Below are 26,721 nucleotides of genomic sequence, written 5' to 3'. Positions count from 1 at the left end.
GTTTCGACGATCAATTTTCGTCGCAACTCAATGACTAAGCATATCACCCCGCATTGGCCAATCATCAACATCACATTCGATTATCTAAGTGCAAGTCATACAGAAAAGCATATACATGTTTATAGGAACTGCCTGTACTCAATTCCTGGTGCTATGCACAAATCAAGATCTCGGATCTTGCTATAAGCCCATAATACTCTATAAGGCATCCTTCCCAATCCTCCAATCGATCATTTACAAGTGCGCCTCGCCTATAGGCCAACCTTTCCCAAACTCCAAAGCGTATACACAGCGGCGCTTTATTGGGATTTGTGTACCGATTCAACCATTTCAGGTCTTTTGATTAGAACAGTTACGTCCGTCACTCGGAACAGAGCCGCGACCTTGCGGCTATCACACCGTGGTACTGGCAACCGGATACTGAGTATGCTTGTTCTCGGCACCCAAACCCATTCTGACCTTTTCGTACTCTGGTTCAAGAGTCGATCTGCCTGCGCCGCTCATTCTGGTGAAATTGGACTGCAATGCCCGGGTCGCCCTCGGACTGCCGTAGTTCGTTAAATGAATGTCTCAATAGAGGAAGTGGCATAAAAATCGGGTTCGTGTTTGCAATGTATACTATTACACGCTCTGAGGTTGGACCATAGCGGGCTGTTACAATGATTAGACAAGTTTTAAAGGTACTTGTTTGTGAAACATACCGGACTGTTGAGCATGTGCTGTCGCTTGTTTCGGCTCTTCTTGATATGACTCTTCAAGGCGCTCGAGTCAAGAGGCTTGAGAAGCTCAAAGCTGCAGAGCAGCTCCGCAGATACTGACATAACAGCGCCCCAGTTATCAAACTCACCGCAATACTGTAAGAGTTAGCCGGAATCCGAGGAGATGCGGAGATGGGTAACTTACATTGGGTGCACTAAAGACTGTTACCAGAACCCTATCATTGAAGAATTCATAACCGTCCTCGACTACCATGTGTGCACGACAAATAAGATCAAAATCATGCACTGCTAAAAACTCGGTAATGACTCGTTTGCCAAAACAATAACTGACACCTCTCTCGTTGGCTTCCCAGTCTTGTTCCATGTCTGCGGGGTCAGACCAAAGGAGATCGTTCAGTAGTCCATAATCAGGGACATCTGTCGGTCGAGCAATGTTTCGAATATCGTCCATGTGAACTAGCGCAGGTGAAAGTCCTCCGTGAACGCAGAAGATCTTGCCCGCGACAATGGCCGCAATGGGTAAAGTATTAAAGCAGTCAATAAACGTCTTCCAGATTTTGACATTACACCTTCGCTTGCATTCATCGTAGAAGCCATAAACTCGTGTGACATTGGCGCACTCATGATTTCCGCGGAGGAGGAAAAAGTTCTCGGGGAACTTGAGCTTATAGCAGAGGAGTAGCAGGATAGTCTCCAGAGACTGCTTACCTCGATCAACATAGTCGCCGAGGAAAAGGTAGTTCGAGTTAGGGGGGAAACCACACATCTCAAACATTCGGATAACATCGGTATACTGGCCGTGGACATCACCCACGACCTTTACTGGGGCATCCAACTCTAAGAGAGCAGGCTGTGACAGCAGAACTTCCCTAGCCCTCTGACAAATGGCTACAATCTCAGCATTCTTGAGGCAGACGCTCTTGGTGACCTTCCCAGCATAACCCGCATCCAAGAGTCGCTTAATAAAGTCATCGAGATCGATATCCTTAATCTCAGACATGGCGACATTGGAGTTTCCCTCTGTCTTGGACTCGGCAGAAGGGCTGTTGACTGGGTTGATGGTGTTTTCTCGCTTCACCAGGATAGACTGACCTGGAGCTTGCATGTGCGCAGTAGCTCCAGCGTTGACAGACGGAGGCTGGTCAGAAACATGATCAACCTCTCCCGACGCTTGCGCAGCGCTCACATCGTGGGCACCGCCCTTGGTGTTTCCTTGAACGGGAGATGGAGGCGGTTGATCGTCTCCAATAGCCGAGTCTGCGAGAGCCGATTCGGCCGCTGACATGTCTGACGCAGCGGTGTTAAGTGGAGGAAGCTCACTGCGGCTCAATCGAGAAGAGCTTGAACGTCCATGCCTACTGGATCGTCGTTCCTCAGTCTTTGTTTCGGCCGCAGTGTCACCATTGGATATGACCTGTGAGTTCCTAGGACTATCAGACTTGCTACCACGGATCTTTGAGCCTAGAGATCGAAACGAGCGGGACGACTCCTTGGTGTCAGATCTGCTGAACGATGGGTAGGACTGGAGGGGTCCATCAGGCCCGGCCGAGCCGGAGCCTTTGGAGTTGGATCCGCCTGGAGTGGAGTTGTTGTTTCCCATGGTATTGTTTCCCGCGACTATCAACAGTGGTTATTCCAAACTTCACTGGTGATGGGCGGCTCGATTCGATGCGATTCCCTTCAGCGCAGCTAAGGTTGAGCTTGGATCAAGGGATATGTTAGGGAGGGTGAAAGAAGCGATCGAGAGTCAAGAAGAAGGAGGAGGAGCGGCTACGACGACCCCTTGATGCGTCCGTTTTGGGCAGTTTTGGAAGATGCTTCAAGTTGAAGCACGAGATGTTGAAGTGAGTCTGCGGGTGGATTTTGCGGCGTAATGACGTCGTGGGGAGGCTTGTTAACGCCGGGATGAGGCCGGAGACGATACAAAAGGCGAACGGAACGAGATCGGAGATAACGCTGAAATAGCAAAGACCGAGTTCGAATCTGGAAAGAGTCCACGTTAGGCTGAGTCACACTTGAAGAGGTTGACGCTGATGAAGATTGCGTATGGCAGGGTTGCGGCGCATTTCAAGTGTTGACGACGCAGGTGGAAAAAAAAGGTATAGCCACAGTGTGGAGGACCAGGTCGACTTACATGGAGTGGAGGAGGTTATCAGAGGTACTGGGCAAGACAAACTAACAGCAGAAGCAAGTGAAGTAATCGTAAGGTGAGATTGAATGAAAAATCAGATTGCCAAGGCGTCTGAAGGCAAAACGTTGAGTGTCAGGTGTTGGTGGAAGACGGTATCGGTATCGGTATGGTTATAGGTATAGGTACAGTTTGTAGGTGCTACAGTACTGTAGAGGCGATGGAGCAAGATATACAGCGGGCGGAGTAGTTCGCATGCGATGACGTCGATGGAGTAGAAAGGACGATAAGTCGAGTGCCTGAATCAGACACTGAAGCAAAGAATGATAGGCTCAATTATCAATTGTAGACTACGAGGAGCTAGAGTTTGTTGTGAAAGAGTAAGAAACAACGGGATCAAGTGTGTTGCAGAAGCGAAAAGATAAGTCAACTAGAGGTAGAAGTAGAGGTTAGTAGGTACTTAGGTAGTGGTAGGTAGTCTCGTCTCGGCAAGGTATGTACACACTAACACCTCCACCTGGACCTTGTTCCTTACCCCAAGTCTCTTACTCTCCCTCACAAAGTAAAAAAAAAAGGGAAAAAAGGCCAAGACGAGATGAGGAGTCAAGTTGAGCCTACAGCGCGTAGTAGAGCAACGGAGCGGAGCCGGATAAGGTCAATTTGGAAGCGAAGTGGCGGCTCAGGCTCAGGCTATGAACATACAGTGCAGGACAGGCATGCTTGGACAAGCGCATGCTATGGATTAAGGTTCCACACCCTCTTCTCTTGTTTGTCGGACAGAGTTCAGTGATTTGGAACTAGGGCGTCTTGTGGTTAGTGATAACAGTTCAGTTGACGTCTTGAGAGGATCATTGGACGGAGCTGACCTCGTCGTATTGAGGTCACTCGAGACAAGACAAGACGACAGACAGACAACGACAGCGGCCAAAAAAAGACTGAAACAGAAGCTCAATGACAAGCACTGGAGCCAAGACTGGTTCGTCCGGGGTGGTTCTTGATCGGCGCCCAATGGAGGGGAGGCTCAGCAATGCGAGGTTGGGCGTGAAGCAGGGGTACCAAGCGATTGCTTGGACGATACGTGAGAATGTGGGAGGGCCAAGCTTGACAAGACTTGATAAGAGGCAAAGATTCTCACCAAGTTGTCTATTCTCTGCTGTTCCCTCTGACTTGATATCCTCGGCATTCGTCCTCCGCATAAACCTGTCATATGGCGGTTTTCCACGGTAGTCGTCTCATTATCTTTGGGTCTCGGGACCTGAACCGGAGACTCGAGACAGATTCGGATTGGTAAGATCTAATCTGGACCTCTATAAAAATCAACATGGATTGATTCGTCACCGAAGACCACGAAATGCAACGGCTTCAAGGCCCGGGCCCCCTGATAACTACTAACCCGAATCCCTGGAGATTGACACTCAGACTGACCTGAGTTGGAGACAACCGTTGGCACGTGCGAGAGCTTGTTCTGTCTCGACCATTCGCTGATTCGAAACAAACGAGAAACTCGGTCAAACATTCGGACTCTCGATCCAAATCAGTTCTGTAACTACAACCACTATATCAACTATTCAGAGTAGCTGCTGCATAATGGCGAAAAGGCCAAGCCAAGTCTCAACCCCTCTTTCTACCATAGTGATGTGTCAAATCACACTCTATCAGTCAGCTCTTTTGAGGCCGCCGTTCTCGCCTCCGTAGTGTACCAATAGTTTGTCACACTAGACACCACGATAACACAGTCGCTGTGCGGTGACAGCTGACTATCCCTCGTGCTTCTCTCACCGAAGACATCTAGGGGAGGAAAAAAACTCGGGACCTTGATCCTAAATGACAAAAAGACTTAGGTAACTTAATACAAATTTAGAATAAGTTTAGGGGAAGTTTAGTATAGATTTAGGATACACTTTGCTGAGTTTATTTTGACACCTTACTTCATAGTCCAGTGTTTTCTTGCTCCTTGAGGGACATCCCCACGTTGGCTTGCTAGGTTGCAGCTGGTCTAGTGCACACCATTCCTTTTCTGTGTAAAGGTGAACAACACCGAGGAGGAGCATCACACACTGTAACGATGTAAGACAAAACATGGTTCACAACAAACTACTCTGATATTATGGTTTTTCTATCCCACAGGCATCTGACCTGGCGTACTAGCCTCGAACAAAAGTACCATAGAACCATATATACCACCAGTGCTTGATACCTTTATAAAATCGTGGGATTGCTGCCCAGGGAACACTGCAAGTTCTACTCAGCGGACGTGTTCCTGTCCATAAGGGTGACCCTTCATATAATCTTAGACCCGTGTCAACGGCAGTTAATGGCATACAACCAAAGATTTGCAAACGACCATGCAGCTGTCGTAGTTGCAGCCATCGGCGTTGCCCATCTTGATGAGCATGGGAGATGGCAAATTTAGCAACAGTTTTTAATGACAAGTGTTTGCCCTGTATAAAGGCATCCTTTCGATATGCATCGAATCGTTGGTTCTTCGAGCCGTCACTCCCAGACCGGCGGACGGTGAATATTGCTTTTGAGTTCATCAACATCTCGTCCAGCTCCAGCGCAGCATAAATGATGGTCTTCATCTCCTGGAGGAGATCAGCGCTTGGTTTGTCTTTAGGGAAAGTCACGAAAGCTTTCAGCTGTTCGTGTCCTGAATGCTTGCTCGTTGCGGACAAAAAAAATGTCCAAAGAAAGCTGCGCCCTGTGCAGCCCATCGTGCAACATGGCGGAGAGTTGGACCACGGCCTGAAGGTTTGTCTCCCTCGGGAGCAACTCCTGCGAGGAAGGGTTAGATGTTGAATTAATCATCTAAAACTTGAAGTGAGTACATACCAATAAATTCAGCCCGCATCGCTTTGAAGTTCATCCCATGATCGCCTCCCATAATCTCACTGCCTTCCTCAATGATCTCTTCAACAATGGCCCAGAGATAAGCGCTGATGACGAACTCTTTGTGATCATCGTTAGGCAGTAACTTTTCCCAGCGTGGTACGGCCATTGACAGTCGGTTCTTAATGTCATCATTCTGGGGACGGCGAATCTGGCATTTGGCTAAAGATCTGCTCATGGCCCGAATGTTGTATCCAAGCTGCTTCCACTTGCTCTCAATAGCATCATCCGATACCTTTGTTGAACCAGTCCAGTTGGCACTCTCGGCCAGTCGCCGCTGCTCATCCCGCTCCTTGATAGCATTCTCAAGCTTGGTGTTGGAATCTTGGAGCCGCTTCTCTAAGGCCCGATACTCGTCCTTCAGTTGTCGGTACTGGTTATCAGCATCAATTTGTCGGTTGTGAGACTTCTCAAGCTCTTGATACAGGCCGGCTGCTTGCTCCGAAGCTGGATGTCCAATCCACTGGGCTATGATTTGTCCAATATTGGTAGCAGTGGTAGAGAGATGGTTCGCCACGTGTTGGAGGGCGGACCGCTGCACTTCTATCTGGTGTGCAGAATTTTGAAGAAAGCCGTTCACTCGCGACTCCTGCACCATCAAGAACTCATCCGTAGACGAATTATTGCGATCGTTAAGACGATGCTGGGAGACAGCACTGCTCTGTCGTCCCGAAGCACCTCCATAGTTACCAACATCCACAAGAGGACAAGGTGCAACAACAGGATATGCTTGCTGTCCAGTAGCCATGAAGTTTCCATATCAGCCTCCGACAGCAGATTGGTGTTGGCTCGGCATCTTGTCTCGAGAGTTCATTCTGACTCGTCTGACAGAGTTGGGATGCAATAGTGACTGTTAGAAGTTCTCAGCAAGTACAAGGGGATAAACATGGAGAAGAGGGGTCTTACTTACAGGAATATCGCACGAACCTGGCTCTCAAGTTCAAGGTCAATAAGAAGCAGTGTCTCCTATTGAGCCTTTTGGTTTAAGAACCTCAGATAAATAATAGAGGCGGGATAGAATAGAATAGAGAAGCGATGGTGAGTCGAAGAGCATACACCATCCTATTGAGGGAGAGATAAAATGGCTAACTCGCAGCTAGGTGGTCTTTGTGGTGGCGTCTTTCTTAACGAGGCTTTCCTCAAACTCATCAAGAACAAAGTTCCCAAGGGTACATGAAACTTTGTCGGCCATGCTGACGAGAAGAAGTTTCTAACGATCAATGGGAGCACGGGATTAAACCCCAATTCGAGAATCAGCGTCGAACATGGCTAGTCGATCTGCCGGAAAGTTGCAGTAGCGATTCATCCACGCGCTTGGAGCGCTGCACGACACTTGAACTCACCTCGTGAGTCTATATATCTGTGGAAACTTTGCTCGACCTTAACTCTATCTGTAGCAATGAGATCTCGTGTGTGTTCTGCCATTCACAAAGGGGCGAAGGTCGGCGAACAAAACTTCGAAGTGTAACTTGACTAGGCCACTGTTGTGGTGTTGGTTGTGTCGACCTTCTTTACATAGCGTTGTGTACATGAATTCTGGTTAGGGGAAAGACTGTCCTGATATCACGTCCGTGTAGGATGAGCACAGAAGCTTGCTCAATGGGCAAAGGCAAATCGATAAGAGCTAACCTGGATAGCTACTGAGAGATCAACTTGGGAGAGGGTTTGTCTAAAGAGGGCACAGATTACAGTACTTGTTATAAAGGTGGAAGATTATGTATGACTTTTGCGTGTCTAGTGCATGTCCTGGCAATGAGTGAAATTTATATTTGTCAAGACAAGGAAGCTTTATTAGTATTTAGCCCACTGAACTATTAGATGACCCCAGGTGAATAAACCGCCGTGGAACATTTACCCTATGTTAGCATAGTAAGCAATATGCATTACAATAAATACTATCGTCGTCAACAATATACTACACTGGAATACCTCTAATCATCCGAGAGAAGCTGTACACATGTCAGGATACGCACTACGCCCATCATATGCCAGTATGGAGTTCACCACATTGATACCGGCACCGTGGATGTAGGGTCAAAACATCGGTCAGTACGAAAAACAACGACTAGCTGCATGTGGAAGAAGGACTTTGGCGATAAGTGACAAAGCCGTGGCAGCTAAAGTCAGCATCTTTCAGGCTCAGAGTTTGGCCCTTGCATATGTAAGCTTGACCATTCCCAAACCGGTGACAATAAATGGACAGAACGCAGACGAAAAGTCGGTGGATATATCTCTTTTCGGGATTGACAGTGGGATGAATTGATAATTGAGTTTGATGTCAAAATAAAGATGCCGCAGTTTCATCATTCGTTGGCTCCCCCGTAACAAAATTATCAATCAGTTCCCATGTGCCGGTAACGGCGTGGGCCGAAAGGCGGTGCAGCAGAGTCTGTAAGCTTCCAGGTCATCACTGGAAAGCCAGCGTAATGTGGGGGCCCTAGAAAGCGAGTGAGACTGAGGGAGGGCTGAGCGAGGCAAAAAAACGGGGCAGAATCTAAAATTAGACGCGGTCTACGCACACATTCTCGATACCCGGGACTAGCAAAGGCTGTGTTTTAAAGATGGAGGGGAGGCCTTGCATCCAATGCCTTAGGGAGCAAGAAAACATAAAACCTAAGTTTAGGGTGACAAAATTAACTCCATAAAAGGTATCCTAAACTATCCTAAATTTATACTAAATTACCTAAATCTTTTTATCAGCTAGGCTTATGGTCCCGAGTTTTCTTTCCTCCTGTAGGCATGTCAGTCCCTTCAGACAGGGGAGTAATCGATAATATCGCGAAAAAAGACTTATTTTGTATGCTCTTCTGTAAGACTGCGTTTACCTGATCCAATAGCGAGTTTCTTATCCCACATCGCGATTGTGAGGTGGATAGAGATTGGGCACGGCACTCCGGACTTTGACGTAACAGAAAGCTGACAGCTTCATGCTTTAATTCTTTGTTGTCAGCACAACGGGTGTTTCCATCTGACACGCGCTCTCTTTGACAACGGTAACTCAATCTTGCACAAACTTAAATTGTGCGACCTTTCAGCAAAAATAGAGTGAGTAGTACATATCATCTGCGTTATCCCGCCCAGTTGTCGTAGTCATACAAGTCATCCCGTTTGTTTTTCTTATTTGTTTTCCCGTGTTGATCATGGAGAAAAAAATCAAGTGGTGGTGCTGGAGGTGGATCATTATCCTAGCAGCTGTCGTCAGCACCAAAAGCTCAGGGTCCCTGCGTTTTTGACTCTCTAGACTCTGTAAGGGTGCGGATCCATATTTTGGTTCGATAATCGTAAAATGTTGGAGGAGGAAGTGATCCATGGTGTATTAGTTGCGGAGCAATGTCATCATGCCTGTTTGTTAATTCCGCAATAGAGACTTTCATCAGTGTATCAATTGTCACCACTCAAGCTTCTTCCAGCCACCAAGATCATGTAGCTGCCGGGCCAATGACATGATCGTCATGTTCATCGTGGGGAGATCCAAAGCTTGCAGCAGTTCCTCCTACAACTGGCTGAAAAGTGCAGATAAGCTCACTGTAGCCACAAGCCAAGTTCACGTTAATTTCTTCAGCTGCTTCAACTAGCACAGCCTGATAGAGCAAATTAACGTGAGCTGCGCCCATTCAAGGTTGGACAAGCGAAAAGCGAACGAGCTCAGCTTCATCAGAAAGAGTGAAAGCGTGGATGAGTGGCTGAGCGCCCTATCTCTCCACTGTGACCTCTTTAGTGGGAACCTGACCTCAAGCTGTAACACCAGGCTTGGGTTTTTGGGCTTGGGTAACTGGGGGGAGTCGTAAGCGCAACGCCTCCAGGCGGACGAGGCAGAACGTGATACCTACGCACTGTACAGTATCACCTAATATACCATTAGAATCACAGTGTGAACTAAGCGCGGGATCTTGCCTGTCCGGGGTGCAGGGGCTCGCTGCGCCACTCCACGTCAACCAACATCCAACCCCCTCATCTGTTTGTTAGTGCGTAACTGTGCTGTAGCACAACGGTTAGTGCTCACGCCCAGCCCAACCTGGAACTTACCTATGTCCTGGGCTGTGTTCAGCTTTTATAAAACCATCCTCTTCTTCCCTCTGGTGATACTCTTCCCTCCTCCATTATCTCGCCTCATCTCATCTTTCCCTTTTTTACGTTCGCGTCATTTTCTATCTGTCGCGTTTCGTTCTACTCCCTCGAATAGAGTCATTCGCTTGTAACAGCACAGTACTCGTTCGTTCTGCTAACTCTACGTCATATTCCGATTCGATCTCCGAATCCGCCGCATACCTAAAAACAACCTCCAAAAATTACCTACACCACACACAGCAACAATGGGCGTCGGCCGATTCTTCTGCGTGCTATTGCCGTTCGTGCTCACAGTCGGCTCCATCATCTTCTTACTAGTCGGTGCTCTCGCTGGTGTCGCCGATAAGTCTCTCTACATCTTCCGAATCGATGTCAAGAACCTCAGCATCAGCCCTGCCGATGTCGGTAACATTATCGACAACCTCGACCTCAAGAACTTAAAGTTGGACACCCGCGATGTGCCTGTTATTGAGGAGCGTGCCGACACGGTCAAGGACAACATTACCGCTGAGCTGCTCGGTCTCGACAAGTACTACGACATCAACCTCTGGGGTTTCTGTAAGACCGACTCAGATGGCAAGCGAAAGTGCGAGAAGCCCGAGTTTGACTGGGCCAACAAGAAGTTGAACACGTCTTATCTCATTGGTGCCGACAAGAATGTCCAGATTGAACTTCCTGATGAGATTCAGGATGCTCTCAAGGCCTTCAAGACTGTCACCAAGTGGACGCAAGTTGTCTACATTGCCGCTTTCATCGCTCTCGCTGCTGAGATTATTCTTGGCATCTTCTCTAACTGCTCTCGCATCTTCTCATGCTTGACATGGATCGTTGCTGGTATTGCCTCCACTCTCGTTATCGCCGCTGTTGTACTCTCTGGTGTCTTTGCTGGAACAGTCGTCGGTGCTGTCGAAGGCACAGCCAAGTTCTATGGTGTCAAGGGTGATATCAACGGCCGATTCTTCGCCTGTGTCTCTATCGCAGCCGCCTTCGCCATCGCTGCCGGTCTCTTCTGGATGTTCACCATCTGCTGCTGCAAGCCTGAGAGCCGAAGTCGCGACAAGAAGAACCGCCGATCCGATGGCGAGAAGCTCCTTGGTGGTGCCACCAACAAGCACGGCTCTTACGCTCCTCTTGGTGACGATCACGAGATGCAGACCGGCTACTACAACCACAACCAGTCCCAGTCTCAGTACGGTGCTCCTCGCTACCCCAGCGGTACTGCCCGTTCTGATCTCGCCTATGAGCCTTATTCTCATCGTGCTTAAACCGCTGCGAGTAACTCAATGACATGATTCCTTAGGTCTATTTGATCTTTGACCTTGACATCTGATGATGATTGCATTAATGGCGTTCGGGTTTGATTTTGGTATCCGGGATCGAATGACAGGGTAATGTTTGCTATCGCACTCACGCCGTCATGAAAGAGTTTTGGTTATGTTACGGCTTTGCAAAGGAAGTTGGTGGATATTGGCAACGGGAGGATGCCGGATGGCATGATACCTAAGTGTTTTCTGTTTAAGACAATTGGGCAACGAATGAACATATATAGCTATCATAATCATTCGCCCTCAAAGCATAAAAATATATACAATTCATTTACTTTTTATCCGATTTGTTGTGATGGTTCAAGTGAAAAGTTTAGTAATGCTTCATCAGGATGGGCCTTGGTGGTATATAGAGCCAGTCCAAAAATTTTCTCTCATGGCTGACTGAGAATCCACACAAAACCTCATTCATATAATACAAATCCAACTCTACACCTGACTCGACGCAAGAGCTCTTATGGCAGATAAATATTTTCCTTGTTATGAAATAAGTAAATGAGCATCAGATTTTAACCTTTCTCAATTTCAATCTTCCGCTATCAATAATGGCAGATGTGAGTTATGATCATAAATGCCCCTCCCCCGCTATCATGAGCTCACACATGCCAGTCAACCCTCACTCGGGAGTTCTTCCAGGGTCCTATCACTTCACTCGCCTTCTTCCATGATGCGGAATATCTTCTCGCTGGCGAGGATACTCACTTGACGCTCTACGATCTTGAAACCGGCCATGCGTTGCGTATAGGCAGCGTTCGTGTCTTCTCTGCACAGCCTATTCATGGAATACGTCTGTTGAGTAATGGGCGAGTGTTGGCCTGGGGTGCTGCACAGATTGCAGTGGTGTGGAATATTGAGGGATTCATTTCAAACACGACAGATAATCAAGTGGTTGTAAAGAAGGCAGCCGCTCCTGATTGGATCTACGATGTTGCACCGTCACCATACAATGGCGCTTCTGCGGTTCTCGCAACGGCTCATAACGAAGTCGTCCACTTACATCTGAATGGAGACGATGCACCGGTCGTCGGATCTATTGTTTCGCCTTCACGGCCAATTCTCTACGCTGCGAGACTCAAGTGGTTAGACCAAGACACTGTTCTTATGGCTGGAGGCACAATCTTTGGCGAGATTCTTGTATGGCGATGTTATGTTTCAGAGAGTCGCTCGGAACTGCTAGCCATTTTGAACGGGCACGAAGGATCCATTTTTGGTGTTGATATCTCAGAAGAACTCCCTTGTCAAAATGGAACCAAATTGAGGCTCATTGCAAGCTGCAGTGATGATCGGACTGTGAGAATCTGGAACATCACCGGACGAGATGGGTCCCACGAAAAGCATGACTTCGCTGCACCACGAGAGACGGGATTCGGATCAAAGGCTGGCTTAGACGATGGGCCTAGGGCGGAAGAACTACGACCTGTGGCTACCGTCATGGGGCATTTGTCAAGAATCTGGGGTATCAAGTTCGCCCAACTCACGGAAGGCGAAACACTACCAGAAAGCCCATTGTCTTTGTACTCTTTTGGAGAAGACTCGACGTCACAGAGGTGGCAGCTGAACCTCAATATCTCTCCTGAGAAAATTTCTGGTTCGTTGAAGCACATCGAGACATACGCTGTTCATGACGGCAAGCATCTATGGGCGCACGCTGTAGTCAACAGGGGAGACCAAACCCTCATTGCAACTGGAGGCGCTGACAGCAAGATTTCCCTCATCACACAACCTGCCTCATTGGCCATTGCTACGTCAGTATCAACCCACGAACTGCTTGGGCTTGGTTTCGATGAGATCGCTGCATCTCTGTCTAACCTTCGAACCTTGAAATCTGTTCGTGGAAAAGAGATATTCAGCCGCTATGATTTTATTTCTGATGATCGTATGCTCGTTACAACAAATTGGGGACGTCTCCTCTTGGGCACGTTCCGACCGTCTTTGGAGTGGAGAGAGATTGAACTGGAAGATGAGCTCAACGTCGAATTTCAGACTTGCTATACTCTCCAGACGATAGGTGACGGTGCCGCTATTCTTGGTACGACAAGCGGCAAGCTGTACTACTTCTCTGAATCTCAAGGGGTGAAGGTTCTTGGCTCTGTGCCGGGCAAGATCTTCAACATATCGATACTGTCTAGTTCCGTAGGAGGTCTCACGGAACTCATTGTCCATATTCATGGAACCTCAGACTCCCAGTACTTTTCAATCAATTGGTGCACAGGAGCTGTTGTAGCCACGGCAGATATTCGCGGCATCGACAAGAGATTCGTTGCTATATCTGCTGCTCGTTTCAGGAAGGATTTGATTGCCATAGGATCGCGCCATGGCTTTCTTGCACTGTTGAGGCAGACAGGAAACGAGTTCCGCCCTATCCTGGACTTCAGATTCAACACACGCGATGCAATTACTGGTCTGGTACCTCTTCCGACAACCGATGGACAGGAAGCTCCCCTGTACTTCCTGGCAACGAGCAGAGATACAAAATACAGAATATACGAGATTCAAGATCTCGGCGAGGAAGTACGATTGCACCTCCAGCATGAGGTCGCTGCTCCTTCTGGTGCCGATATAGAAGGTGGATGGTTTACTCAAGATGAATCTCCCGAACTGATCTTGTACGGCTTTAAGAGTAAGAACTTTATCGTATGGAACGAAACACGCCGGGAAGAAATTGCATCAGTTGATTGTGGAGGCGCGCACCGGACATTTACCATTGCTCATGATTCCATCAACCACAACCGTGTGCGATTTGGTTATACCAGAGCAACGAAGCTTTACATTTTCTCGCAACACAACCCGATACACCGCCCTCTGAGATATGGAACACACGGAAGAGAGATTCGGGGGTTGAGCGCCAGTGGTCGGTATATTGCAACCGGCGCTGAGGACACAACTGTCCGTATCTGGGAGTATGAGGATGAACAATGTGGAACGAAGAATAGTGGTGGACTTCGATGTGTTGCCTCCACAAAGCTTCACATATCAGGACTACAAAAGATTCACTGGGTGGGAGATGACTACCTTCTCAGCAGTGCCGGTTTCGAAGAATTCTTCGTATGGTCTGTCCGAAGGCTGGACTCACAGTACAAAGGCCTCGGAATCTTGTGCGAAGCAATCCTAGAAGATAAGAGTCCTGCGGCAGATCTTCGCATCATGGATTTCGACGCATGCAAGGTTGGCAATGGAAGCATCATTATCACGATGGTTCTGTCAAACTCAACATTGAAAACATATTGTTATACACCAGGAGAAGGCTTCCACCTCCTGGCTCGCATGTCGTACACGGGAGCTTGTCTTACACAGATTCGCCACCTCGGGGTGGACGAGAACGGCCTTTCGGCACTTACTGCTGCTACGGATGGACACCTGACAACCTGGGAAGTGAGTTTCGGAGGGGAAGTGGCTAGCCATGCTCTCGTTCAGGTGGCTCCCGTGCACCAAAGCAGTATCAAATGCCTGGATCTCCAGCCAACGCCCGAAGGGTTTTTAGTTCTCACAGGAGGCGATGACAACGGTCTTGGTGTGACAACACTTGTACCTATGTCAGACGAGTTGGACAAACGTAGATACACAACTTCAAGCCGTGGAATCGTACGCAAGGCCCATGCAGCAGCAATCAACGGTCTGGTGCTCGTGCAACGTGGGGGAGAGACCTTCGGCATTACTGTCAGCAACGACCAGAGGGTCAAAGTCTGGAGAGTTCATGTGAACAATGTGAAACTAGTGGCCGACTCGTATAGTGGTGTTGCTGACCCTGGTGATATTGCTGTTATAGGGGAGAGTGATGGTGAGAAGGTCAGTGTTGTGCTTGGGGGAGTGGGTGCTGAGGTTTGGTCGTGGTAGTTATTGGATTTGTTGGCGTTTTGGGATCAGATTTACATAGAACATCTAAGTTATTAAGGACCAAAAGTTTGTTAGTGACCACAAGGTAGCAAGACACATAGTCGGACTGTTAAGGGGCCTAGAATAAATGCAAAATCCTCTTGATCTACTACATGCTGTTTGTACTGACACATTAGAGAAAGGTTGCTTTTTGTGGAAAAGATTAAAATTCACTGGGTATGATAAGGTACGTGGCACCATTTCAACTTGTCCGAGGATTCGCATAGATCCAGAGCAGCTTCTAGGTAGGTATTTAGCTGAACAACACAAAACTACAAGACCTTGATGCTGACAGGCTGTCGTCCTAGGCGAGGCAAATGCCTCCGCCTACCTTAACCCCACAGTCTTCTTACTATGCCTCTTCTTCTTAAAGCTATCTTCAGTGCCAAAAGAGGGGAACTTCTTCATATAGAGGAGATTTTCTTCAATCTTCATAAATCTTCATAAAAGGAATTTCATTACTACCCTCCGGGGGGGCCTATAGCCGGCTTACCTTCAGGGACCCTACCGGGTACCTTCTCAAGCAAAGAGCAACCCAATCCGTCACCTACAGCTCCAGAAAGACCTTCTAATTAGCGGCTAATCGAGCTCTAGCGAGGTCAGTCAGTCAGTCCTTCAGTCAATTAGCCAGGTCAATCAGCTACCTGGTCAACTGAGCAGTACTCTAACCTTTTCCCTCTTATCTATAATCTCGCGATAGCTTCACTTTTAGGAAAGACCCTGTAGATCTTTGATCAGCTAATAGCCAGTCTAATCAACTAAATCTAACCAATGGCCGGTTAATAGATTCCTTAGTAAACCTTAAACACCTCACTTTAATAATGCAAAGCCAGAAGGTACCCTTTTCACTTCATTCTCGAGTCACTCTTCTTGGCACGGCTTTGCCTAATGAGATAGGCCAATAGTGAGTATCTGAGGAAGATATTATGGAGGGACAACTCGTACCAAGTTTGGTAGATTTTGAATCTCCTTAACTATTTCAAGCATTATTGTTCAGGGTCAGAAGTTTTCCATGCTCTCTAAGGCATAGGAGCAATCCACGCTTGATGATGTTGAACTATGCCTTTCCACCGTTTAAAAGGAAATACCCAGGTATGAGGAAAGCAGGGCCAAATAACAAATGGGGGCTGGTTCAAATAGTAGCACCTTCAGAATTGTAGTTCATCTTGAGATTTTCCAAAATGGTTCAGCACCAAGGAGCGTTGTGAATGGGCATCATCAGGTGCTGAAAGAGTATCGCCGCCCTTAGGAATGCCCATTGATAGCAAATTCACCAGTGTTGCCTTTCCACTTTAGCGTTCCCTACTCCGTACGTCACTGGATCTTGCTTAGTTCTTATCCTGATTCATGTTCTTGTTGTCTCTCAACAGAGCGCTATCGAGACATTGTCTGAACCCGGACTTTCGGAAGCGGCTGAGAAGTGCCAAGGCATTTCTCGATTGCCACGCAGTCCCTTGCGTGACGTGAGATTGTTCAACGGTCGCAGCCGGCAGATGCTGGCTTTTTCCGAATTACTAACGCAATGACTCTACTGAAACCGTTTCTAAACTCAAAGTACTGCAATTGGAAAAGCGTAGGGCTGAGATGACAATGCTCTAGCAACGCTAAGAATGCCGCTTATTGCTTCCCTTGTTTTGTCTTATCATCAGGGTTTCTCGTTCCACATGTCATCCTGGTTGAGGGAGGTAAGATTACTTGAGACCATCATCACACGGGACAAAAAAGTCTTGGACGATTTGAGAATAAATGCAGTGGATTTTAGACTCTTTAGTTTTGACACCCTCCCTACGATGCTCAAGTTTTCCTGCTCCCAAGTCCAGCCCTGTTTCTTTTTCTTCATGTCTCTCTCTCTTGGCAATAAGTCTCGACCATTCTTAGAATCTACTTAGGGAGTATATTCTGGCCTGTAACCGAATCTCAGCAGTATTTCTGTATGGTATGAGAGATCCGGTACTGATTGGTGCAATTTCACAACTGTCATGGCTGATCTTTACCAGACCATTCAATATCGGCAGATAAATGCAATGTAAAAAGTTGGATTACGAGGTTTCATTAGCGATTGTGACCCCCAGAATATGACGCATGTGGGCCCCTGTCCCCTTGTAAGTCGCCTGTAGTGTACCTGCATTAGCGCATGAGGTGCGCACCAAATCCGACGGGACTTTGGTTGGAATGAAAGGACATTTTCGACGTTTGCGTCAAAAAGAGTTCAACGCTGCCTTGCAAACTCTCCTGAGAAATGGATGTTAGTGCCGCATGCAGTTTCTTTTGCGACCCAAGGCAATCTTGGCAGTGACTCCACTGTCAGTGAGTGATTCCCTGCTTTCAACGAATCTCCCTTGAATCTATGGTCAAACGTTGAGTTTGCGCAGTGACTTTGAGGCCATATAAACCAGACAAGCTTCCTCTCCTCCCTCCACTTGCTCCTCCACTCACACACACTCTCTCTTTCTATTCAAACTATTGTCACTCGCTTCCTCAGTCACTCTTTCACCCAACACGTTCGTTTTACTCAACTCTAGTAGTTTCCCTCGTTTACCAACCTTTCCTTATATACTCATCATGAAGTGGTACACGCTCGTTCTGGCTACCTCTGCTACCCTGGTTATGGCATCACCTGTCCCAACCTTTTCTATCTCCCCAAATGGGCCTTGCCCTCAAGTAAGTGACCATTTTCTGTAAAGACATCATCTATACTAACAGTTGGTTCTAGTCTAAAGTCGATGCTATCCTTAAAGGCGACATGGATGCATCCGAATGCTGCTCATACGGCAAATGCAAGGGCGATGTAGTCATCTCGGTTGGAGAATAGGACTTTATCCCCTCAACTCACACACTCACTCGAACTTAACGACGTTACGAACACATCACTGCATACTAGCATACACAGTCCTTATCTGAACGACCTCGACACAGGCTACAAGAGAGAATCCGGCTCTTGTTCCTACACTCCACGGATTTCATACCCAAAGTTCTGTCAGAACCAACACGTTCAGTCTATCAGAGTCCACATTCATTTCTCGATTCTTTCTTACAGAGATACATTGATGCTTAAGCACGTGGCTGCCATCGTGGGCTTGATGATATACAGGAGAACTCAACCCAGTGTCCTAAGGAGAATGTTTTACAACTGATGGAGAAATGATTTAAATGGGCTGGCTTGGAAGAATCACGAGAAACATCAACTACAATTGTCATATATCAGGCAGGATCTGAAACGAATGTCATATGATTTGTTATACCAGAGTAGCATCGCGAATATGCATTGGTTTGGAAGCCGTGAAATATCACACAAGTTACCCTTAATGTTTACAAAACTTTACTTTGTGTTCCGGCCCAACACTTCAGGGCTCGTATAGGTGGATCTCGACTATTTCCGCAAACGGAATCCCCGACTTACAAAGTTCACTCACTCACCGACGCTTTGGTCACTATTCACTATTGTGCACAATCGAGTCGTTGGTGAAGTACGAATGACCCAATTAATTTGGTTCAAGGTAGCACGATGCAGTGAGGAAGAACCGGGTCGATTCCTTTCGTCGGGATGATTTTGAAGCTATCGTCACTTGGACGAAGACTAACCAAATAAAGAAATTCCTTTCATAATTTTGCCAATTAACTTGATACCCCCTTCGAAAAAGACCTTAATTCTCAAAAAGATGCGTACTTGAGCGAGAATTAGATAATACTAACCACGGTCCTGGCTAAATATATTGTGCCCTGATTGAGATGCTGGGATAGTCGAAGCGAAAGGAGTTCGAGACGCTGCACCACCGACAAAGCCCTGTTAACGATTCAGCAGATACGCGCATCATATCCCATTTGAGCGGAATGGTTCATCTGTGCGAACTTCTACAAGGTCGACAATGTTAGGAAAGTTACTGCTAACATCCTACCACGAATGGACCGATATCGGCCCTCGGTATCGCAGCAACATCGAGTATGACTTATAGTGGAGTGGGGTGAGACATCTCTAAATGGCATATTTCCTATTATGCCTGAAGCTCTTAAGTATTTCATGATTAGACAATCTTCTTACACGGTGATCTCACTTTTAATCATTCACCTGTGAGGACTACTGTAATGCTATTAATAACCATGATGTGCTTCAAGGCATTTTAATTGAAAACTTCGTGATCAGCATACATGGAATACACAATGAGCCTGGCGCAAATTCGGAATATAAAGACGAATGAGAATTGAGATTGTTGCTCGCGAGGATCGACACAGCGGAAACGGGCTGCATGATATATGTGCTCAGTGTCGAATAAGAGTTAATTAATTGGTTATCTCGTCTCTTGCATATGGTTTCATAAACTGGCCTCAACTTCTTTGCTTCTAGGGTAAAACATGTAGGAGGATAAAAGACATCATCTCAAGATTTACTCGTGAGTTGACCTACGGTCAATTACGGTTAGGTCATACTCGGAGATATTCAACGGTGAAGAAAGACACACCAGTTCACTATAGTTCTAGCTCTACGTGCTACTCAGTGCGTGGACTCTATCTTCGAATCTTAGGTCTCACAAGCTCTGGAGATCATCACAGCAAAGTAAGAACAGTTCTTGAGGGTCGGAAAGTGACGTGAGCAGCAGCAAGTAAGAAAGCTTGAATTACTACAGAGCTAAAAAGCGGAGTCAAAGGCTAAGTTAAGCGGAGTCGATCTTGATCCACGAGTCCCTTGGATCGTGTTGCAAACGGGTCTATCCTAGTCCTAGTAAGCAAGGTCACGAGGGGAGTTGGATCGGTTGAGCCACGACACACGATGACGCTGCAGCTTGTCAGTGGAAGAAATTCAACAAAGAAATCCTCCACTGCCGAGGGCATCATCATTGGGCCTGTTGAGCGGGGTTTCCATCAATTACATGCCTAGGTACCTAGCCATGGATGTTGTTGAACGGGCTGTTATGATATAGAGTCGTCTAGGTACAAAGGTAGGTGTTCTCCTTCCGTATACTACAAATATTGCAGCTGTCGTATCATGAAAGAAATCACTGCGACCCTGATCCTGTTTTATTTGTTCATCCCTATCCTGCTATGATTCACGTGATGTGATCCACGGATGTTCTGATATATCAGTCCTCGGTTGGTCGGGGATACATCGGTGGGGCCGATGAAGCTTCATCCGCGTTAGCATATCGATTCCGAGTGTGGAGCGGCCAATCCGCTTTCACTGTAACTGCGTCTAACTTGGACCCAAGCCCTGTAAGTACAGGGACAATGCACACCACCAGCCATCCATCTTTTCCATTGAGATTCTTTTGAGTCTGTCTGCAGGTCGAATATGAAGTCAGGTATCGTGATGAGTGACCCACCAAACGGAGTCTCATTCTTACGCTTTAGACTCCAGCTCTGGTGTGAGTGCGGGCTATTCAGTAACATCACGTCAGAGGCGCTTCTTATGCGCATCCGGTTGATGCATGCAACAGACCCAAGTCTCTCTGCAATTCCCAGCCCCCATTGACACTCTGCATCACGAGCTTGCCGGCCCCAAAGTCACCTACATACGGAAAATAAGCAGCACTTCATCGACGATTGCCGTGAGTTGGCCTGGGCCCAATCCAATGGTCTGACGCTGGCCTACTTCAACGGTTAAAGCTCACAGACGTTCAGGAGCATTTCTGGCCTATCGAATTACTCAATGGATGTCTACCTGGGTACTTCGGACCTTGTCTCTTACAAACAGGGGTCTTCTATACTTGCTTCTTTCGAGATAATATGCCGGACAGAATAACATCTGATTTCCTTTTTTTTTTCTCAGGGTCCAATTATTGTCCGGTCTTGGTGGAGGAGATGATAGCTACTAAGGTAAGGTTTGATGGAGGGCGCGCCGTGGCCAGCTGCCACATATTCTGCACAGTACTCCAAAGTCTAGGCCTGACCTATTTTCCCCTCTCAACCTTATGACGGAGGCGAATCCTCACGATACTCCATACTGTAGATGATGAAGGTAGGTAGGATTAGCCCACCGTGACAGCAGAGTCAAGGTAACACAAAAACATTGATTGGATGATCTGCATGTTCCTGCCAACCCGCCAGTGCCCTAACGCCCCCATTACCCCGGCCTAAACGCAAGCCTACCTAGGTACCTACGCAAACCTAAGCCAAAAGCCAAAGCACAAGGCCTGGCCGGTCCTCAGGCAATAAAACTTCCGACGTTATACCAAGATGCCAAAATAGATTAGTCTAAAGGTATGACAAGATACACCGTATCTATCCAAGTATTTTAGTCACATGGGATAGAGGTCCTAGGTTTTCTTTGCCTCCGTCCCCTAGCTGCCCTACCAGTAGTTTTCGAGTCTCTCTTTTCACTGCCTCCGCATTCATTCTGGAATTAGAAGTACCCGCTTTTTTCCAGTATTGCCTTAGGCTCCATCACCCCCAGCTTTCACATCCATAGCACCATCACCACCACGTTACTGTATCACCATTCAACATCACTTGGCCGACACCATCTTTCTGATCAAGCCCCCCTCTTCTGCCACAAGGGAAAAGCATATCAACACTCCGACCCCCTCGTCAAATTACATCCCTTTGTCTCTCGTCTCTAGCCTAGCCTGCAGAGCAGAGCATCGTGGTCATCGCATGCTCTACGGGTCAAGTTATCTAGCGTCGACTCCTCTACCCTACCGGGCTGCCGAGGCGACAAAAACTAAATCGCCCAGCTACCGACCCGAGCTAGTAGCTCTCCCCAGATCAACGTCGGGTCCCCGCTGCTTTCTGAGACCTCCATCAACACAGCTAGGTACCTCACTTAGCCTACCTTACCTTGTTTCCAACACATAGAGTCTGAGGCGCACCTCAAATCGACTCACAGAGCTGCGTGCTTTGGTCCAATATTTCTTTCTCAGGCCCTCACCTTTTTCATTTGTTCAGGTAGGTCAAGGCGCTTCCTTTTACCATAGCATGCTTGCGCTCCTCAAAGCACTCCGTACAGCAGAGCTCTCGTCGCGGTGCTCGAGCCACCAAAATTCCCAAGCTTTCCGCAAGCAAGCTCTGGGCTGGCTCGTCACCTCGCCAAATGTATCGGTACCTTGCTCTAGGGCTTTCGCTAACGCATCGTTCTCCAGGTTTGGCTGGCAAATGAACTAGGGACAGAGTCTCCTACCTCGCCGACCCCTCTCTCAAGACAGTCCAGTCTACTACGCCTGGTCTGAGTCCCCTGATCAGAAGATCACATCACACCTCTCAGTGTTCCATTCGGATCTCTGCGGTCTTGTCCAGGTCCCTCTCGTTCTGAGGCTCTCTCCACCTTGGGACTCTCCACAACTCTCTGCTCGCTCCACCCATTCTACTCTCTTCATTGGGCCTGTCTGTCCTGGTCCCCCTTCCCATCTATCTCTTCATCATAAAGCATTGTATCGACTCGAGATCAACCTCCCTCTCTCAAGTCAAACAATTCGCGACGGTGCGCTTACATCTAGGACCCCCTCCCCTGCTGCGCCGTCCACCAGCTTTCCCCATTTAAAGCTCCCGCGCCGCCCTAGTACCCGCAGAGGAACGGCAGTATCAGTTGGAGGTCCATACCGCCCGCGACTCTCCCCAGCACCACTTAGAACCTGGTCTCGTGTGGTAACCGCATCTCGACACAACCTGAACACTCGGCGCATTGCATCGCAAAATCCAACAGGAGTAGCAGCCACGACAAGCAGCAAACGGTTCGCAACACAACACGGCACATTGCAACGCTGCTCCGCGACACGCGACATACTCCCTCCTGCCAAGCTTTCCCTCTGCTTGCATTTCTTTGTCAATATCATCGCTTTTTGCAGCGCGCCGCTGTGCTCCCCCGCCTTCCGACTGCATTTCGCAAACTCTCCCCGTCCTCCTCATTCGACTTGCACACCGTGTGCCCGACGACGTTATTCGCGATCAACCACTTTTCGCCTGCCTGTTCACCACATCGTCGTTGACACTCTCGTGGTCTTTGCAGATTGATACTCGAATTTTCGGAGACAGGTTTTCTGATCACTGACTATTTGCCACCGCCGCTCGTCTCTCCCGCCTTGTTGCCGCTCCAAGTGTAGCACCAACCCCGCGTCAATCTCTTGGTGTCGGATTTCGCGCCTGCTTTCGAGCCTTTCACTGACAATGGGCCACGATTGAGTCTCCTTCGTCGCTACAGCACTGGACATCTTCGTCTGCCCAAATCAGTCCTCTCAACAAGGCCTTCTATGACAGGGTCCCCAGTCTCCTTTCCTCTTATCCGACAATCTGAATCTTCTATTTGCGCCTTGGGTTAGACGCGCTGGTGTTTAGATATTCTGTTGTATTCGCTCAACACTAATCAACCTCTGGCTCACGCCGCAACGACTTCTGATATCGCGATTTAACATTTGCGATAAGATCAGAGTTGCCACTTCTCAGAGCCACACCTTTCGACACTGATTACCGCATCAGCGTTCTTTTTCTTACGTTCCGTCTGTTTTTACGACTTAGAATTTGGCACGTGTGACGACACAGTCTTTAGATATCCTTGAGATCCCATCTCTGGTAAGTCCATTTGCAGCGAATCTGGATACTTTGATGAGTATTCTGCTTTATTTATCGAGTCTTCATTCATTGACTTGTTCGCCCTGACTCTTGTTACATTCCCCAATATGGCTGAGGTGTCGTGTGGCCAATAGAGTTTCTCTTCACAAATAATATCATTCATTGTGCATCATGAGACCAGTCAGCTAACTAGCCATTCACAGTTTCGATTCTATTCATTCTTAAAGATCTTTACAGCCTACTTTTTATTTCACCCCCCAACTCTGTTTATTATCCGTTATCACGAAACACGACAGCTTGTGCTAGCCGTTTCACGTATCGCAGATATAAGATCAAATCTCCCATTCGCAGGACATTATCAATCAGCAGTCTTGTAGATTTTAGATTGAAAGAAGCCAAGTAGTGTTTTTCCTGGATGATGAGTTCTGGTCCGCTCAAGACAGGCCCGTCCTCCAGACTAGGCCAGGGATCTCATCCTTCAGCCCCGGGTAACAATCAGTCACTGCTCCTCGAGAAGCTGCACGCGAGGACATCTACACCAGATTCAGAAGCTCTCGCTAGTTCAGACGACGAAGGTGAGCACCGATACGAGTCCGGAACAGCAGCATCACATTCTACGTCGCAACCTCCTAGACCGGTCCGACGACCTTCGTGGTTGAACGAGACTTCTCAAACCTTGGGCCGTCCCCGTAGGGGATCTATCGCTAGTAACTCGATGTCTCCAACTACTTCTCATCCCAGCACGCCCTCCGGAGAGGCTGGTGGAGCGTGGGGATCTCACTCAGCTTCATCTGTGATGGGCCGGGGATCTGGCGCACCTGGCTTTTCATGGGGTACGGCTATCTGGAACAATGAACGCAAAGATCCTCCATCGAGGCTCAGCGAGGTTTTGCCTTCTCCCACATCGACCATGCCTCCGGGCGGTGGTAACTCCTTCTTTGGCTCGGACATGCAGACTTCTCCGGTCTCGCGCGATCCTGCGCCTAACTCGCAAATACCTTTCGCTATTCCGCTTCATCCCACTCCCAAAACATACCGGTCTCAATCGTACTCTGTTGGGCAGCTGGATCCTGAGTCAACAGCCGCCCCGCCTTCGATGAGCTCTTCTGCCATAATGGGTCGCGCTCGCTATCCCACGCTTCAACATCGACCTTCTCGACCTAGCATGCTAAGCGAAATGGCCAACGACGGCTCGATGCTTGGAAAAGTCAAGGAAGTCGAGGACGACGACGATGAAAGCCCAAGCGAGTCGATGCAAAGTTCATTTCATCAATCGGATGCAAAAACAATTGAAATGCTAGCTCGCGAAAATGCTATGCTGCGCCAACAACAGCAGCAGCAAACACAGTATAACAATGCCCGAATTCGACCCCGCGCAGTTACTGGCTCTTCCTATCCTGCAAACGGCTACCCGATACGAGACACAGTTCCTGAAGAATCTGATTATGCTATTGATGAGCTTGATGAAGCCAACGAATCTGGCGATATGCTGGCCAAACGGGCGCTGAGCAGGCGCATGAGCGAGTACGGAGCGGGGTCATTACGCTCCCCGTTTGAGAACAATCGCAAACCTGAAAACGCCAACCTCAAGAAAGCGCTCTGGTCAAGCTCCCTTGGATTTAATCCTTCTGATATTTCTCAAAGCCGGCGACACTCCTTTGCAAACATGCCTACTCGCCAAGGTTCTATCAGCTCTGTTCCCGACGCGGCCGCACTAGAGCCTTCTGCACTCGATATGCAGCAATCTCAGGAATTCCCCCCCGGGTACCCCGACCCTGCCGCCTTTAGTGCTTCTTCTCATGGTAAGTTGAGCTCAAAATTCACGTTGTTTGTTTGATCATTTGTTAATGCACGCAAACAGCAAGTCAATACTTTGGCGTTGGCGGAGGTGCCAACATCGGAAATGCCTACCAACCAGGGTTTGCCAATCAATATGGATCTCCTTACGGATTGCCCACTGCGTATGGGAACCGAGCACCATCTCCTCATCGTAATGTTTACAGTATTGCTCAGCCTCGTCACAACCAGCTTCTTCACATTGTGTTGTTCAAGTGCGCTCGAGCTGACGTGTTCTACATTCAAGAGGGCACTGGTCTTAATGTCAAGCCTGGTGATCTGGTGATAGTTGAGGCTGATCGCGGCACTGACCTTGGAACCGTTGCTAAGGATAACGTTGAATGGCAGGCTGCTAAAGAACTCAAGGAGCACTATGCTGAAGAGCAGTACAAGTGGCTGATGATGTACTCACAAAATGCTGCCGTCGCGCAGGAGGGTTCTAGCGCAGGTCTTCTCGCCTCCTCTACCGGTCTTCAGGGAAGCGCGGTTGGAGGCATGGGTCCTCCAAGCCAGCACCATGCGCAGGAGCCCAACGCTGGCGAGCTTCGACCCAAGCTCATCAAACGTCTTGCCCAGAACCACGAGATCCAAGCCCTGCGGGACAAGGAAGGTCAAGAGGCGAAGGCGAAGCGTGTTTGTATGCAAAAGGTCAAGGAGCATGCTCTCAATATGGAGATTCTGGACGCCGAGTTCCAGATGTGAGTATATTTGCCACTTATCAACAGAATAGTATGACTAACCTCTCTGCTAGGGATTGGAAGAAGCTGACCTTCTATTACTTTGCCGATTCGTACATTAACTTCAACTCTCTCGTCACTGACTTGTTCAAGATCTACAAGACTCGAATCTGGATGTCTGCTATCAACCCAGCCTCATTCGCTAGCCCAACTCTTGGCATTCAGGCTCCCAGTGGCATCGGTCCTGGAGCAGTGAACGCAAACCGTGGTGCGGGCGGTAATGACAGACGCCAGAACCAGCAGATCCAAGAGCCTCACCAAACCTCTGCTTTTCCCAGTGGAGCCAGAGATGGCCGCGGATTCCGCCCTCCTCCAACGTTCAGCCAACCGTTTGGCAATGAGGGCCGCCTCGCGCAGCCTTCCGGGTACCCTCCTTCGAATTACCCTTACGGGCAGTTCGCCAACCCTTATAGCAATCCTCGTAGCAATGTTGGCTACGGTGCTAGTTCTGGTGCTATGCCGGGCGCTATGGAGGGCTATCCCGTTGGAGTTCCCCAGCTTGGAGAATACACTACGATGCGCCAGCGGTTCCCCAACCCACAGTCAGGTCCCAGCCCGGCACCTCACTCTCAAGCAACTTCACCTCTGGCTCCTCAGAATGACTGGGTCGGATCTTTCCAGGGCTTGTCTCTCAACACTCATTAATGTGTGTT

The 26,721-nt window shown here is 48.3% G+C and overlaps 7 protein-coding genes across 10 annotated transcripts; 5 read left to right on the top strand and 2 right to left on the bottom strand.

Annotated features, from left to right (window-relative positions):
* Positions 1-53: 53 nt before the first annotated feature.
* Positions 54-3,535, bottom strand: FVEG_00704 (protein phosphatase). 3 transcript variants are annotated; one of them, XM_018887288.1, is made up of 5 exons: positions 3,383-3,535; positions 2,854-3,277; positions 904-2,702; positions 702-854; positions 54-651 (listed from the first exon to the last, which is right to left on the bottom strand). In XM_018887288.1, the coding sequence occupies exons 3-5, from the start codon at positions 2,317-2,319 to the stop codon at positions 622-624; spliced, it is 1,599 nt and encodes a 532-aa protein (XP_018743032.1). In that variant the 5' UTR covers positions 2,320-2,702; positions 2,854-3,277; positions 3,383-3,535; the 3' UTR covers positions 54-621. The 3 variants fall into 3 exon arrangements, with proteins under 3 accessions (XP_018743032.1, XP_018743031.1, XP_018743030.1); XM_018887287.1 differs by having other exon boundaries at positions 2,854-3,535; XM_018887286.1 differs by having other exon boundaries at positions 904-3,277.
* A 1,947-nt stretch (positions 3,536-5,482) lies between these two features.
* FVEG_00705 (hypothetical protein) lies at positions 5,483-6,484 on the bottom strand (the record flags this gene model as incomplete). The annotated part of the gene is made up of 2 exons (XM_018887289.1): positions 5,483-5,622; positions 5,680-6,484. 2 exons carry the CDS (start codon positions 6,482-6,484, stop codon positions 5,483-5,485), a joined length of 945 nt encoding a protein of 314 aa, XP_018743033.1.
* A 3,273-nt stretch (positions 6,485-9,757) lies between these two features.
* On the top strand, positions 9,758-11,415 carry FVEG_00706 (hypothetical protein). The gene has a single exon (XM_018887290.1). The coding sequence runs from the start codon at positions 10,050-10,052 to the stop codon at positions 11,067-11,069; it is 1,020 nt and encodes a 339-aa protein (XP_018743034.1). The 5' UTR covers positions 9,758-10,049; the 3' UTR covers positions 11,070-11,415.
* A 108-nt stretch (positions 11,416-11,523) lies between these two features.
* FVEG_00707 (hypothetical protein) lies at positions 11,524-15,114 on the top strand. 2 transcript variants are annotated; one of them, XM_018887292.1, is made up of 2 exons: positions 11,524-11,620; positions 11,739-15,114. In XM_018887292.1, exon 2 carries the CDS (start codon positions 12,231-12,233, stop codon positions 14,961-14,963), a length of 2,733 nt encoding a protein of 910 aa, XP_018743036.1. In that variant the 5' UTR covers positions 11,524-11,620; positions 11,739-12,230; the 3' UTR covers positions 14,964-15,114. The 2 variants fall into 2 exon arrangements, with proteins under 2 accessions (XP_018743036.1, XP_018743035.1); XM_018887291.1 differs by having other exon boundaries at positions 11,524-11,683.
* Positions 15,115-17,236: 2,122 nt separating this feature from the next.
* Positions 17,237-19,383, top strand: FVEG_00708 (hypothetical protein). The gene is made up of 2 exons (XM_018887293.1): positions 17,237-17,663; positions 17,716-19,383. The coding sequence occupies exons 1-2, from the start codon at positions 17,565-17,567 to the stop codon at positions 17,812-17,814; spliced, it is 198 nt and encodes a 65-aa protein (XP_018743037.1). The 5' UTR covers positions 17,237-17,564; the 3' UTR covers positions 17,815-19,383.
* Positions 19,384-21,587: 2,204 nt separating this feature from the next.
* FVEG_00709 (hypothetical protein) lies at positions 21,588-21,788 on the top strand (the record flags this gene model as incomplete). The annotated part of the gene is made up of 1 exon (XM_018887294.1): positions 21,588-21,788. One exon carries the CDS (start codon positions 21,588-21,590, stop codon positions 21,786-21,788), a length of 201 nt encoding a protein of 66 aa, XP_018743038.1.
* Positions 21,789-23,910: 2,122 nt separating this feature from the next.
* Positions 23,911-26,713, top strand: FVEG_00710 (hypothetical protein; the record flags this gene model as incomplete). Its single annotated transcript, XM_018887295.1, has 3 exons — positions 23,911-25,297; positions 25,357-26,029; positions 26,083-26,713. 3 exons carry the CDS (start codon positions 23,911-23,913, stop codon positions 26,711-26,713), a joined length of 2,691 nt encoding a protein of 896 aa, XP_018743039.1.
* Between the last annotated feature and the right edge of the window lie 8 nt (positions 26,714-26,721).

The sequence above is a fragment of the Fusarium verticillioides genome, chromosome 1 (genome assembly GCF_000149555.1).
Source record: "Fusarium verticillioides 7600 chromosome 1, whole genome shotgun sequence".
Lineage (NCBI taxonomy): Eukaryota > Fungi > Ascomycota > Sordariomycetes > Hypocreales > Nectriaceae > Fusarium > Fusarium verticillioides.
The sequence above is the reverse complement of the archived record's forward strand: the minus strand, read 5'-3'. Positions and strand labels throughout refer to the sequence as shown.

Excerpts from the sequence above, each read along its gene's own strand:
- FVEG_00704 (XM_018887287.1), bottom strand. The coding sequence starts at position 2,319 with ATGGGAAACAACAACTCCACTCCAGGCGGATCCAACTCCAAAGGCTCC. Across the intron at positions 855-903 it reads CAGTCTTTAGTGCACCCAAT|TATTGCGGTGAGTTTGATAA; the intron begins GTAAGTTACCCA and ends TAACTCTTACAG. Across the intron at positions 652-701 it reads AGCACATGCTCAACAGTCCG|CCCGCTATGGTCCAACCTCA; the intron begins GTATGTTTCACA and ends TCATTGTAACAG.
- FVEG_00706 (XM_018887290.1), top strand. The coding sequence starts at position 10,050 with ATGGGCGTCGGCCGATTCTTCTGCGTGCTATTGCCGTTCGTGCTCACA.
- FVEG_00708 (XM_018887293.1), top strand. The coding sequence starts at position 17,565 with ATGAAGTGGTACACGCTCGTTCTGGCTACCTCTGCTACCCTGGTTATG. Across the intron at positions 17,664-17,715 it reads CAAATGGGCCTTGCCCTCAA|TCTAAAGTCGATGCTATCCT; the intron begins GTAAGTGACCAT and ends AGTTGGTTCTAG.